This window comes from Dermochelys coriacea, chromosome 3 (genome assembly GCF_009764565.3).
Source record: "Dermochelys coriacea isolate rDerCor1 chromosome 3, rDerCor1.pri.v4, whole genome shotgun sequence".
Taxonomy (NCBI): Eukaryota; Metazoa; Chordata; order Testudines; family Dermochelyidae; genus Dermochelys; species Dermochelys coriacea.
In genome coordinates, this window is record NC_050070.1 from 39,879,005 (window position 1) to 39,894,644 (window position 15,640).

Sequence of the window (15,640 nt, forward strand, 5' to 3'; positions counted from 1 at the left end):
TTCCCCCTGACCCCATTTCCCCAGGCTGCTCTTTTAAATTGCTTTCAAGTTCTTTGTTTCCAGTCTCCTGCTCGTAGATCCCATGAGGTTAGAAGCTGGGATTTTCACACTCACTCCTCCACGGATCAGCCAGAGTCCTGATTCCATACTGGTGGAGATACTAATTCTTTTGAAGTTTATCTCCCTTGTCCATTTGAATGTCAGCAATTGGGTGAGCTTCAGCCATTGCTTGCTTGCTGTGTACATGTGGAGAAGTCCAGTAGGAATTAACCCTTAGAGTACATCTTCACTGCACAGCTAACCTGAGCTCTTTCTTATGTGGCACATGAGCTACAAAAGGAGGAGCTAGTCAAAGTCTACCCTTCGTTACTCTGCAACTTCATTAACATCTGTGGCATTGCAAAGATGTTACCAAGTGCTGAATTTGGCCCTTTAATTCTAAAATAGAAAGTCAGCCCATGTGGACACATATCTTAAGAAAAGGCACTTCTTTTTGTTGCAAAACAGCGACACCCACTGGTAGCAAGAGTTAAATACCTGGGTGCTCCAGTTAGGTTTTACTTGATAATTGTGTTAACATATCTATCTTAAAGAAAATATATTATAGAAACTGTCATTTAGAGCAATTCCTTACCTGCTGCATCATCATTACTCTCAGAGTGTTCAGCATTTGTGGGACTCTCTGTTCTTGGATTACCTGGGTCGTAGCCATCCAGAGGGAGACTTACTGTGTATAACCTTGGAAGAAGGATTTCATTTTCTCTACCTGTAAGGCAGAAACAAAAAGTCTGTCGATTTTTGCATAGATTTGCTCATACAAGTTTTTCACCTGTGCATAGACACAATGGCAATAGGACATCTAGGAAAACCGATCAAAAAGAGAGCATTTCAAACAAGGAGAATTGTCAAATTATTTTGTAAACTGGGATAAAAAAAAAACAAACTATGGAGGTTAAATTCTGTGGTTGCTACAGAACAATTAGGGAGGACCCTGAAGTTATTCTGAAATGTGTTGTCCCTATTTTCAGAGCTTTCCTTCTTCTAAGCTTTGGAAGAAGTGTCCCCCAAAATGAGCCATTTAAGTTGTATATTTTTTAAACTGCCTTACTTCCTCCTCCACCCTTGAATGAAATGAACACTTTTTCTGTTAAGTGTTTGTTAAAAAAATGGATGGGGAGTAATAAATTCTTTCCCATCAGCAGAGACAATAATGAAGCAATAGGAAGAAGTGGGGTTCTACTGCCCCCGTTTGGAGAGACTTCTCAGATGCGGCTTTGGCTGTGGCTCTGAAAGGTTCATAGAGAATCTGAAAACCAGCACCTGGCAAAGTCTGAATAGTTCCATTTACAGTGGCAGTCTGGGTGTGGCTCAGCTCTGCGCAGAGTTCTGTGAGAGAAGAGTGCCCAGTGAGTCGCTGTTCACCATTTCCATATCTTTTACAGGAAAGATTCGTTGTGGTGGTGTTGGCAGCACCTCTTAAAATAGCAATTTTAGAGAATAGAAAGTCTAGATTTGTTCAGCAGCTCAGAAGAGCAGAGGACTAAAGGGACTGGGAAATGGGTGAGAGTGAGAAGCTGAGGCATATTTGTTCTGGCATAGGAAGATGAGATCCAAGCAAGCTGAGCCAAGAGATATAACCACTACATAGCCATTGAAAAATAACCACACAGATGTGGGTCAATAACCATACAACTTCCCTGAGCTTCAATTGGAGGAAACCATTTCAATACACCAAGGGCTAGACTATGGGATTTGTCCAAATGCCAAGTTTGGAGACTACAGGAGGAATTGTACTGAGGGTGGACAATCCTTCCCCGAGGTCCAGGAGCCTTGGGAAGTCTGAACATGTCGCACCATTGTTCTGAATGATACAATATGTTCTCTCTGTGCAAACTGTGAAGGGCAGAACCATGGCTCTACTTCTCTGTCCTTTTGGAGTGATTTGTGCCCTTACGGGTAAGAGAAGGATCAGTCCATATGACCCTGAAATGCAGACCCTGACAATGCGGTTGTCAGGTGCAGGGGATTTAGGTAAGAGATACCTCTTCTCCCTGATCCCAGTACTAAACTGCAGCAGCAGTGCTACACTATTGTTATGCAATGATGGTATTTTAGCTATTTGGATATCTAGAAAAGGAACACATTGCTGAGGATGCACTTTTCCAAGATCAAATCGCTTTGACCAGGGACCTTAGCCTGAGAAGGAGGCAGAATTTACCAATGTACTTTGCCAAAGAGCTACACCAATATGTCAGCAGCTCCCTGCAACTCCAACCTGCAGTGCCTCCTGCCTGCCGGAAGCCCCACCCATCAGTGTCTCCCTTTCCCTCCCCATGCCTCCAGCAATTGCAGTGTGCAGGAGGCTGTAGTGGGGAGGGGAGAAGAGTGAGGACATGGCAGGCTTGGGGGAAGGGCCAGAGTGGGGGCAGGGCCTGGGGTAGAGCAGGGGGTTTAGCAGTAAGCACTCCCCGCCAAATCACATTGGAAAGTTAGCATCTGTAGCTCCAGCCCCGGAGTCAGAGCCTATGCAAGGAGCTGCATATCAACCTATGAAGAGCAGCATGCCGCTCGGAGCCACAGGTTGGCCACCCCTGGATTAGAATATCAACCATGTCAGCTGTTGGTTAGCCTGAAAGGCAAGTACACCGATCGCTGAACCACACAGTTGGTCGTGTCTCATATAAAATACTCTTTAAAAATAATGAAAGAAACTTCAAAATAATTTGTGGCACTATATCTCAGCAATAAGGACATTTCAGAGAGTTCAGGGTTTCAGAAAAGCTGTATCACAATTCCATGCATCGTTAGGATGCACCCATTAATTTCTGACAGCATGTTGGAAAATAATTTGCTTTTTTAAGCAAGCCAGAAAATTTGACAGATAATGATTAAAATCTTCTAATTTTAAAGGCTAACAAACGAAAACAAAGAAGAAATAAGATAGAAAATGTAAACTAATTAATTATACACTCTGGAAAAAAACACCACCAAAATTAACTTTAAAACTGTTGTTCAATAAATTCATTTCATTACGCTGATGCCAAAATCTTGAACTGCCAGTACTTGGGGCTGATTTTTCTCCACCAGTGTTGATTAATGATGAAGTGTTAATCAGTGCTAGAATTAAAAGACAAGGACATCTGAATGTCCTTAAATGTGTTCAATCTATTGAACAATATCAACGTTTGCTAATTTTTCAATGCAATATTCTTGGATACTTTGGATTTGATTCCTACAAAAAAAATCTTTACTCAAAACATTAAACACAATTTGCAAGGTCATTTTCAATTTAAATCTTTTGACTCCAGAGTGCCACTATGCAATAAGATTTCAGCACTTATAGTTCTGATAGATATGCAAGAAGAAAGAGAAACATGAGTAATGGTTGAAGAAATTCCATTGAGTTAATTGAGATGACAGCTACTGCCTGATATTGATTTAAAGTAAACTGCAGAACCAATGCTGCAGGAATCTCAAACGTTTCTAGGAAAAGGTGTTTATGCAAAATATACTTTTTTGTGAAGATTTATCACCAAATTCTCTGCAGGACAGCAATAATTTCTGTGACAAGGTAGACAAGCAATTAATTCAATGGGTAATTTTAAATACTTTGAAAAAAAATTACCATATGCTTGCTTGAATTGTGTTTAAATTTACATGTACTCCTCAATCAAAAGTGTAGGGCAGTGTTTCCCAAACTTCAGGTTCAGGACAGCAGATTCGGCCGATTGCAGCTCCCACTGGCCGCAGTTAGCTGTGCTTGGCCAATGGGGGCTGCAGGAAGCAGCACGGGCCAAGGGGCATACTGGCTGCTGCTTCCAGCAGCCCCCATTGGCCAGGCACAGCAAACCTCGGCCAGTGGAAGCCGCAATTGGCCGAACCTGCAGACATGGCAGGTAAACAAACTGGCCAGGCCCACCAGGGGCTTTCCCGGCACAAGGGGCGTCCCAAGTTTGGGAAACACTGGTCTAGGGCACAGGTGTATAGATCTTTCAACATACACAGTATTTTAGATCTGGTCTACACTAAAAGTTAGGTCGACCCTTGTTATGTCCCTCAGGGTGTGAAAAATCTATACTCCTGAATGACATAGTTAAGTCAACCTAACCCCTGGTGAGACAAAGCTAGGCTATTGAAGAAGTCTTCCATTGACCTAGCTACCACTTTTTGAGAAGGTGGATGCCCTACGCTGATGGGAAAGCCCTTCTGTTTGAGTAGGCAATGTCTACACTGAAGCACTACAGTGGTGCAGCTGTAGCTGTGCTGCTGTAGGATTTCAAGTGCAGACAAACCCTCAGTCTTTGCTAACATTGTATAGGTATATCACCCTTGCCCTTCCTATAGTTCCCTAAATCATTCACTACACTCCTAGCAACTGTAGCAACTGAGGCAGAAATCCTACAGACATAGCCTCATTCAGTGAACGACCCTGATTCCTTAGTGTACACCATCCCTCCTGTTCACAGAATGAAGCAAGGGTCCCCTGGAAAAATATAGGCTTTAGTTACATGACCACACACTGTTTCATAATGCACATGCACAACAGTGCAGAATTCATTTGTTAGACAATATACAGGATAAAAAACTAACTAAATTAACTAACTATATATATAAAAAACACAGCAAAAACACATTGAAATATTAAGGTTGCAAAGTCAAGCACTCATAAGTAGGGTCCTACCAAATTCACTGCCATGAAAAATGCTTCACCTACTGAAATCTGGTCTCCTCCCGTGAAATCTAGTTTTACCCTATACTATACAGATTCACAGCGTGGGAGGTAACTGCGATTCCCCCTCCTGCCCCAACTCCTTTTTGGATCAGGATCCCTACAATTACAACACCATGAAATTTCAGCTTTAAATAGCTGAAATCATGAAATTTACAATTTTTAAAATCCTATGACCATGAAATTGACCAAAATGGACCGTGAATTTGGTAGGGTCCTACTTGTAAGGTAGGAAGTGCTGGAATTAAAGGCTGCACAGGCAGAATTAAAGACTATCATCACAACCTTAATCACATGATCACATACTATTTTTTTCCACAAGATCAGTGGATCCTTCAATGCACAGAACTTGCTCTCAGAATCAGTCAGAGTTGTGTGGTAAAGAAGGCTGCTGTCTGAAGCCTCTGCTTCATTTGTTGCAGAGATTGGAAGGTTTGTAGTGAATGAAGCAGAAGAGTGCAGAAAGAGAACGGAGGTTAAGGCTGTCGAAACTACCCTGGAGAACCGGCCTCTAACCCTGTCTCTGCCAAAGAACTCCCATCTGATGCTAGTCGAGTCCCATGAACCAAACTTTTCACAGGTGGTCACTAACTGTGTACACCTAACTTTATGCTTGTCCATCCTGGTGCCCTCAGATCTGATCTGCAGAAGTGCTGAGCACTCACAACTACATCTGACGTCAATAGGTGCTGTGCTTTGCAAACATGAAGTGTTATAATGCTAAGTACTCTGAAAAGTCAGATTGGTCTTAAGCATCTCATCTCAAGGTACTCAAAATTAGTGGACAATTTTAGCCTTAATCTCCCAGTGCCTTAGTTCCCCATTTGTAAAATGAGGATAATACTTCATCTCACAGGGATGCAGTGAAGATAAATTAATGTTTGAAAAGCAGTCAGGTATCATATTGATGAGTGCCATAAAATAGCCCATGAGATTACTACTAATTCTGGCTTCATAGCAGGATTTGAATAGTGTGCAGTAAATAAAGCATGAGGTTACACACTGAACAATGTTCAAAACACAATATTTAATAGCAGCTCATTCAGTGAGCATTGTCCATTCTGTACACCGAATGAAGCAGAGGTCCTGTGAAACAAAATAGTATGTGGACATAGTCTTTAATTCTATCGTAATGCATATGCACAAGAGGGTCAAATTCAGGTTGCACAGACAACCTTAATTCTAACATTTCCTAGCCCTTGAGTGCTTGATTTTACAAACTTAATGTTCTTTTAACATAGTTTTTTTGTTTTTGGTTTGGGATGGCTTTTTTGGGAAGTGTGTGTACAATTTCCTAGGTTTTTTTTAAAAAAATGAAAAGACAAATGCCATATGTGTGACCCCTTCAGTTTATTATAGCTAAACAAAGGCCCTAAATTAGTGACTTTTTATTCCTCTTAAGGAATCAAAAGGTATAAGGACATGAAGCAAATTCTACTCCTTCCCACTTCTTACATAATTACTTTTACATTTTCAGGCAGGCTTACAAGTAGTCAGAGGAACTCCCTGTCTTCTATGGAGGAAAAAAACCCAGCGCTGTCATGTGTCTCTCCTTTCCTCCATTCCATGCATTTGCCTGCAGTAAGTTTGACCAAGACCATTCAGGCCAGGACATCACCATTTAGAAGATCAGCTTAAAGGCATGCTTCTAGGCTACTGAGTTTCCTAACAGACTCCCTATGGATAATCCAAACTGTAAGTTTGAGCAAAAGGATTCATTTAGAACAGTCAACCTTTGAATCTATTAACCTAGATAAATTTACCTAATGGAAAATTTAAATTTTCAGACTTAAACATTTGGTGTGTTAATGTAAGCACAGAGTACTTGTTTACTTGAAAAAGATAGTAACTGGGGGGAAAAAATGCAGCAGTCTATATATTTACCTCTTTACTTCTTTAGCATTTAATATGTAGCCTACCACTGAAGGCTATTAGGAAGAGAAAACAGAAATCCACTTTGAATTTTTGGAAGACCAGAAACCAATTTAAAGAGAAAGCAAAGTCAGTGATGGCTGCTTTTAGCAGGGCTGAATTTGGTTAGAAGGGAATCACAAAAAAGGAAGAAAATGTGGCTCAATGCATAATTCTCATTCTGAAGTATGAAAATTTTTTACAGTATACTGGAATTTCTACACCCTCTTAACATTGAAACAAGTACATTTTATTGACTATCAGTTTTATTAATTTACATCAGTCCCAATTTAACTACATTAAAAATGGTAGACCCTTTGTTACTGGGATAAAGTAGCTTTTAAAAAACTGGAGCGATTCTTCTCTATTTAGTCTCACTCTGTTTTAGATTAGGCCCCAGCCAGTGATGATCTGCCAATCTTAACTGGTTCCCTCACCCCACAAGAGGGTAGTGGCCCACCCCCGTCCCCTGGGACCCCTACCCCATCCAACCCCTCCTCCCCTGTTCCTTGACTGCCCCCAGAACCGGGCAGGAGGATCTCGTGGGCCACTGTAGTGGGTGCCCATCCTGTCCCGCCCCTAAGAGCCAGAGGGACCTGCTGGGGGGCAAGGTGGGGAGTCCCAGCGGTGCTTACCTGGGGCAGCACCCAGGAAGCATCCGGCAGGTCCCTCTTACCCTCAGGTCCCTCTGGAGCAGCTGCTCCCCCCACTGATCACATCAAAAGTGGCGCCTTAGGCACTGACTCAGTGGGTGCTCCAGGGCTGGAGCACCCACGGGGAAAATTTGGTGGGTGCAGAGCCCCCACCAGCAGCTCCCAGCCCCAGCTCACCTGTGCTCTGCCTCCTGCTCTGCTTCTCCCCTTCTCCGGCTTCCTGTGAATCAGCTGCTCGCGCGGGAAGCCTGGGAGGGCTGGGAAGCAGGTGGTGGCTTTGCGCTCAGGCCCAGGGAGGCGGAGGTGAGCTGGGGCGGGGAGCGGTTCCCCTGTGCCCCCCCACCCGGTTATCTGCTGCGGCACGGGTGGCTCTCCTCATGTCCCCCTCCGCCCCAGCTCCCCTCTGCTCCACCTCTGCAAGCCTGAGCACAAGCCGCCGCCTGCTTCTCAGCCCTCCCCAGCTTCCCGCGCGAACAGCTGATTCGCGGGAAGTGGGGGTGGAGAAGCAGAGCGGGGAGGTGCGTTCAGGGGAGGAGGCGGAGCGGAGGTGAGCTGGGGCCAGGGGTGGGGCGCTGCCATTGGGTGCTCTGTGTTAGGGGGCTTATTCCTTCACCCACTTACTTCCCTGGTCCTTCTCGCATGAACAGAGAGCAACAATACCCGAAGTCCAAAGGTGCAAACCATTCAATGTTTATTGGGGTGAACTTCCAGCAAACATGATTCCAGTTTCCTTCCTTAGTGTCCCCCTTCCCAGCTCTGACACCAGAGGCTTACCTGTTTCCATTTCCCCCTTTAGCTAAACATGATTCTAATTTCCCCACCCCCATTCCCTGTTCCCATTTTCCCCACACCCACACACTTCCTGATTGATTGCAGACTATACAGTAAAACTTGAGTTCTGCTTAGCTATACCTTAAGCAATCATTTTCCTGAAATTTAACTAACCAATCCTAACATATTGTAACATGATTATGTAACCAATTATATCCCACCACCTTAATTAGTTTACACCCAGCAAAATTAATTATACAGCAGACAGAAACAATCACAGAACCAGACAGAGATTATACAGACAAACAATGGGGAAATGGTGACTACAGTGATAGAACAAACACAGAAATGAGGATTTCACATCCCAGCTATTGATAAGTGAGTTCTTGTCAGACAGGATGCTATGAAACTAAATTTCCTTTTACATCTTCTAGGCACTTCCCTTTCTCTGGAGGTGATAGGCATTATCAGGACAGGATTTCCATCGAATGCATCCGATGAAGTGAGCTATAGCTCACGAAAGCTTATGCTCAAATAAATTTGTTAGTCTCTAAGGTGCCACAAGTATTCCTTTTCTTTTTGTGAATACAGACTAACACGGCTGCTACTCTGAAGCAGGACAGGATTGTATTCCTAACAGCCCAATAGCACTTTATTTCAATGTGACTAGTTTGGAATGTGAGGACGTGACCGGTCGCTTCCCAGCTTATGGCTGCCTCTGCTGCTTAGCCAAAGGCCTTCTTCGCCTAAGAACAGGGCCTCAGACTGTCACAGTAAGAGAAGGACCTTACACCGGCAGACAGTGATTTTGATTCTCTTTTATACCTCTATAACTAGCTAAGTGATAAGAATACACCTAAATTATTAGAGTATAGGCCTTACAGACAGGCCTGAATATCTATATCCTAACACTCTGCACCCACCAAATTTTCCCTGTGGGTGTTCCAGCCCCGGAGCACCCATGGAGTCGGCACCTAAGGTGCCACTTTTGGCCAGTTGTTAAATTTAGAAGCCTTTTTAGAACCGGTTGTCCCTCGTGTGACCCGGCTCCAGCACACCACTGGCCCCAGCTACGTTAAAGACCAAATTTCTATCCACGAACTGCTAAAGACAACCATGTTCCTATGGGAAAATGAAGATCACAAATCATGATCATAATGGTCCCTTCTGACCTTAGTATTTATGATTGAGGGGATCCAGCTACAGATCTTCAGCAAATCCAAAGTCTGATCACCTACAATGATAGGCAACATTATTAGGCCATTAACTGAAATTAAGCTATTTTGTAAATATAGTAGCTTAGTCTCCATCAGCTGTTTTATGAAAACGGATAAAAACAAATTAGAGTTAAGTATTGAGCTATTTATCATGTACTTGATTGTGTATCAATATAGGCTGTGATGTATTGGCCAATTTCCTGCAATATCTTTGGAAGATCTTATTGAATTAAATTTAAATAGCTGTGGAGTCATTTGTATTACAAACTTTGCATTTATCTGTTATTGTGGGATTTTACATAACGGCTCTAGGGGGGAGAAGTGGCTGGCTTGGGAAGTGTTCTGAGCTTCAAAAGGAGTATTTTCAACCATGTGCCAGACAAGAAGGAACATGCAGGATAGAGAAAATAAAATTGGTTTCCTAGGAAATACCTAGGGGAGAGGAATGTAAATTCTCACCATCAGACCCAATCTTTAGAAGCTATGCCCTGAGGAGAGAACCACTCTCTGGCCGATTACCTACTCAAAGTCTGACTATCAAAGTCCTAGACCAATGGTGGGCAACCAGTGGCCTGCCAAGCAGTTTGTTTACGTTTGCATGGCCGCCTACGGCTCCCAGTGGCTGCGGGTGGCTGTGCAAATGTAAACAAACTGCCTGGCGACCCGCCACTGGATTACCGTGATGGGCTGCATGCGGCCCGCAGGCTGCAGGTTGCCCGCCAGTGTCCTAGACTGTGTAAAAGAAAGGACAACCTATCCATAGGGGTGCTTGTTCTGAGGTAACAGCTGTTATGAACCTGTAACCACAGGAAAAAATCCTTTGTGGGGTTTGAAGAACTGACTTCTACCAGAGCCTTTGTGTGGGAAATGCTAAGTATCAGATGTTTTAGAAATGTGTACCAAGTAATGGAAAAGAACAGAACAAGAGGCGGGGCTGCGGGTAACAAGTTGAAGGACAAGGCCAGAATATTTTGGCTGAACTGAGGACTAAACTTTGGCTGAACTAAGGACCAATGAGATAAGCAGCACCTGAGAGTCTTTACCACCACAAGATAATGGAACCCAAAGATAAGAATGATGAGAACATTGGGTGATAAACAACAGAAAAGGAATAAACAAGTGCTGTATATATATGGCTGTGGGAAGGGAAATAAAGTGCTTTTTACCAGCAACTGTTTCAGTTGTTCTGTAAGCCAGCCTGCTAGCAGCAACACCTTTGTTGGAGTGAGGGGATGATCTCTGGTAAGCTTATTAGCATGCAGGTTAGTTTTATTTTTTTTAAAATTTTCTTGTTAATGCTTTCACCTTAAAAATAAATGTGATTGCTTACAAACAGCCGTATGATAACTTAACTGTGGGCAATTACATTGCTACATAGCTTCTGGAAGAAAATAAAGTGGGACTGCTTAGGCAGTTTGCCTTGCTGGGGAACTCACAGGGTAGCCAGGGAACTGTGCTGCTTGGAAAAACCCTGGTTATAAGGGAGAGAGACATGGGTGTCTGTCCAACAGAGGTGATGGCTGAGGAGCTGGTAGCCTACAGTAGGAGCCCTTGCTGGAGGATGGAGGAGGAATATAGGTTGCCATTGCCCTGAACTGTGACATAGGCAATTATATTTTGAGTTCAGCATTATTTTTTCTGTCAGATGTCTACAGATTTCAGACATATTGGGAGAGCACATAGTGATATTTCCAATATGGCTTTATAAGTAAGTTAGCACTTTGCCAAATATTTCAGCCAGAACTGTAGATCTCATTGGTTGAATGTTCCTTCCAAAAGTCTAATAATAGAACCCTCTGTCAATCAATGTAATTTTTATAGAATGCAGCAGCATCAAATCCAAAAGGCCATGTCTATGCTGCAATTTGTTAATTACTTTCAGTGATTAACTGATATCATTACTGAGACTTTTTCCTGGAACATTCACAGGAAAAAAAAAAAGTTTGCTCAAAGATTTATTTTTTAAACTGAATTTTCTTCTAATATCCTTCCTTACTTTGGATAATTGACAAATAATCAATCTAGCAATTAGTTCCTGTTAAGTACAACAGTGATAGCAAGACACACTTTGGGGAAAAAACAAGGTATAGTATGCCAAATTCAACACAGATTTACATCTTAAGCAATCCTACTGACTTCAAATAATGGTTTTTTTTATTGTGGGGGAGGGTAGAGGAGGCAGGCACTTGTGAGAGGACACAATGTCAAATTTGACCCAAAATGCCCATGGTTTTGCCTCTGAAGAGCAGCCACCACTGGAATGAGCTCTAACTGGACATTTAAGATAAGTGATTAGTTTTAAGAAATGGAAATAAAAAGATGCTAACCTAGAAGGCTTCTAACGACTCATCCATCAGATACTCCAACAATCTAATGAAAACAAAGATGACTAGAGGCTAGGCTTCAATCAACTCATCTCCCCAGTCTCTTGAAAAAATGTCTCCGGTGTAAGGTCCAGTGGGTTTTGAATCTGGGCCTGCAAAGCTGATCAGTAGCAAACCCCTCCATGCTTCCACCCAATAGCAGCTGTAACTGGCTCATGCTCCACTACCTACAACCTGCTGCAGACACAGACCGTGTAAAGTCCTGCCTCAGGGGATCCAACAGGTAGCAGCTTCATGCATCCTGATTGGCTCCTGGCCCTATATGAATCCAAAGTGGGTGTTTCAGGAAGTAACCAGGTGACAGCACTGATCTCCTATAGCTGCCATGACCATTCCTGCTTTCCTCTCTCAAATTCCTGGCTTTGACCTCAGCTTCATTTGTACCTTGCCTCTTGATCCAGACCCTGAAACCTGACTGGAATTTGGATTCTCAGAGATTGACTATAAACTCCCCCGCTACTGTCAGCCTCAGGTTTGACCCTGCTCTGACCCTTGGTCCCAACTGCCCTTGTCAGGGTCCTGACAGTTTGCCTGGACGACTCTAGTTTGTGGTGAAGGCCTACTCTGAGGGAATATGGAGGTAACGATCCACTCCCTACCAAGATGCCCACATAGGTTGATTGCTCCCAGAAGGAGCTCTCCATGCTGTGAGTCCAAGTATCACAGCTTGCAACAGAGAACCAAGCTCTGTGCACGCAATCTACCCAGCTCAATGATGAAAATGTGGGACTGTGGGCCCACCTGGCACAGCATGCCACAGATGCTATGAGAGCAGGTGGCTCAGCTATGAGCGAGAATGCTACACTAGGGTATGTGCTATGGCCATGTACCTGGACCCAGAACTCCCAGTCTTCTTCTCAGAGCATTTTAATGAGGGCTACCAAAAATATGGGGGGGGGGAGTTATTAACCAATGCCAACTGTTTCTGCTTCAACCCCAATACTACCCCCTCAATCAAGCAAAAGGAAAACTCATTACTAGCCTCATAATGGGAGATGCATTTGATTGAACCTCACCCCTGCTTGAACAAGTGACCCTGATGCTATCTGAGATACTTTCCTCCAGGCATTTCCCGCCATATTTGGGGAGTCCTACCATGCCTGCTCAGCAAAGGCAGCCCTGTGCAAACTCAGTTGGGGCAGGGACTAGCCTCCTCCTATGCTACCCACTTTTGGCAATTAGTCTCTTACACTGAGTGGAACAAAACAGCTCAGTTCTACCAGTTGCGGTGATGACTATGCAAGGAGATTAAGGATGAGCTAGCTTGTATGGAGGCGCTGATCAACCTAGATGCCTTCACTGACCTCATCATATGCATCAACAAACAGGCAGGGAAGGGGTCCAGGCCACCCAATCCCCAGCATCCCTTGGGACCCGTCTCCAAAATGGACTGAACCCATGCAGCTGTATATTGTCTGCTGTCATGTGACCCCTAAGGAAAAGGAGTGCTGTTGCCCCATGGGCTGTGTTTCTGCTGTGAAAAATCTGACCACACTCTTAACAAATGCTCATCATGTGCTCTAGCACAACCCAGTTTAGCAAATGACCATCAGGGCCAGCCTTATGGGTGGGCAACTGCCTGGGGTGTCAAGGTCAAGGGACCAGGAGCGGGGCATGCCTGGAGTGTGAGGCCATAGAAGGGAGCTTGGGGCAATAGAAGCGGCGGGGGAGGGGTAGTCAACAAGGCTTGGGAGCAATGGGGGGGATGAATGGGGAGGCAGTGCTTAATTTGCAATGACAGAGGTGCCGGAACTCAAGCTCGGTGGCCAGAAAGTGGCGGCTGCTGGTTGAGCACCCAGCTCTGAAGGTAAAGTCGCTACCACCAGCAGTGCAGAAGTAAGGGTGGCATAGTATCGTATTAAGAAAAGGAGTACTTGTGGCACCTTAGAGACTAACAAATTTATTAGAGCATAAGCTTTCGTGAGCTACAGCTCACTTCATCGGATGCATTTGGTGGAAAAAACAGAGGAGAGATTTATATACACACACACACAGAGAACATGAAACAATGGGTTTATCATACACACTCTAAGGAGAGTGATCACTTAAGATAAGCCATCACCAACAGCAGGGGGGGGAAAGGAGGAAAACCTTTCATGGTGACAAGCAAGGTAGGCTAATTCCAGCAGTTAACAAGAATATCAGAGGAACAGTGGGGGGTGGGGCGGGAGGGAGAAATACCATGGGGAAATAGTTTTACTTTGTGTAATGACTCATCCATTCCCAGTCTCTATTCAAGCCTAAGTTAATTGTATCCAGTTTGCAAATTAATTCCAATTCAGCAGTCTCTCGTTGGAGTCTGTTTTTGAAGCTTTTTTGTTGAAGTATAGCCACTCTTAGGTCTGTGATCGAGTGACCAGAGAGATTGAAGTGTTCTCCAACTGGTTTTTGAATGTTATAATTCTTGACGTCTGATTTGTGTCCATTCATTCTTTTACGTAGAGACTGTCCAGTTTGGCCAATGTACATGGCAGAGGGGCATTGCTGGCACATGATGGCATATATCACATTGGTAGATGCGCAGGTGAACGAGCCTCTGATAGTGTGGCTGATGTGATTAGGCCCTATGATGGTATCCCCTGAATAGATATGTGGACAGAGTTGGCAACGGGCTTTGTTGCAAGGATATACCTTCAAATCAGCGGCACTGCGATGGGTACCCGCATGGCCCCACAGTATGCCAACATTTTTATGGCTGACTTAGAACAACGCTTCCTCAGCTCTCGTCCGCTAATGCCCCTACTCTACTTGCGCTACATTGATGACATCTTCATCATCTGGACCCATGGAAAAGAAGCTCTTGAGGAATTCCACCATGATTTCAACAGTTTCCATCCCACCATCAACCTCAGCCTGGACCAGTCCACACAAGAGATCCACTTCCTGGACACTACGGTGCTAATAAGCGATGGTCACATAAACACCACCCTATATCGGAAACCTACTGACCGCTATTCCTACCTACATGCCTCTAGCTTTCATCCAGATCATACCACTCGATCCATTGTCTACAGCCAAGCGCTACGATATAACCGCATTTGCTCCAACCCCTCAGACAGAGACAAACACCTACAAGATCTCTATCATGCATTCCTACAACTACAATACCCACCTGCTGAAGTGAAGAAACAGATTGACAGAGCCAGAAGAGTACCCAGAAGTCACCTACTACAGGACAGGCCCAACAAAGAAAACAACAGAACGCCACTAGCCATCACTTTCAGCCCCCAACTAAAACCTCTCCAACGCATCATCAAGGATCTACAACCTATCCTGAAGGACGAGCCATCGCTCTCTCAGATCTTGGGAGACAGACCAGTCCTTGCTTACAGACAGCCCCCCAATCTGAAGCAAATACTCACCAGCAACCACACACCACACAACAGAACCACTAACCCAGGAACCTATCCTTGCAACAAAGCCCGTTGCCAACTCTGTCCACATATCTATTCAGGGGATACCATCATAGGGCCTAATCACATCAGCCACACTATCAGAGGCTCGTTCACCTGCGCATCTACCAATGTGATATATGCCATCATGTGCCAGCAATGCCCCTCTGCCATGTACATTGGCCAAACTGGACAGTCTCTACGTAAAAGAATGAATGGACACAAATCAGACGTCAAGAATTATAACATTCAAAAACCAGTTGGAGAACACTTCAATCTCTCTGGTCACTCGATCACAGACCTAAGAGTGGCTATACTTCAACAAAAAAGCTTCAAAAACAGACTCCAACGAGAGACTGCTGAATTGGAATTAATTTGCAAACTGGATACAATTAACTTAGGCTTGAATAGAGACTGGGAATGGATGAGTCATTACACAAAGTAAAACTATTTCCCCATGGTATTTCTCCCTCCCACCCCACCCCCCACTGTTCCTCTGATATTCTTGTTAACTGCTGGAATTAGCCTACCTGCTTGTCACCATGAAAGGTTTTCCTCCTTTCCCCCCCCTGCTGTTGGTGAT

General features: G+C 44.1%; 1 protein-coding gene across 7 annotated transcripts in view; it reads right to left on the reverse strand.

Annotated features, from left to right (window-relative positions):
* The window catches only part of ERICH1 (glutamate rich 1), a 121,449-nt gene that overhangs the window by 69,130 nt on the left and 36,679 nt on the right, over positions 1 to 15,640 (reverse strand). For 6 of the 7 annotated variants that reach the window (XR_006279783.1, XR_006279784.1, XM_038396687.2 and 3 more), the window contains exon 3: positions 635 to 766. The exons of the other annotated variant lie outside the window; for it this stretch is intronic. Coding sequence is in view for 4 of the 6 variants with exons in the window: in XM_038396687.2 (XP_038252615.1) it covers positions 635 to 766 (132 nt within the window). In the remaining 2 variants the exon portion in view is untranslated. The remainder of the gene's footprint in view (positions 1 to 634; positions 767 to 15,640) is intronic. 7 annotated transcript variants of the gene reach the window in all.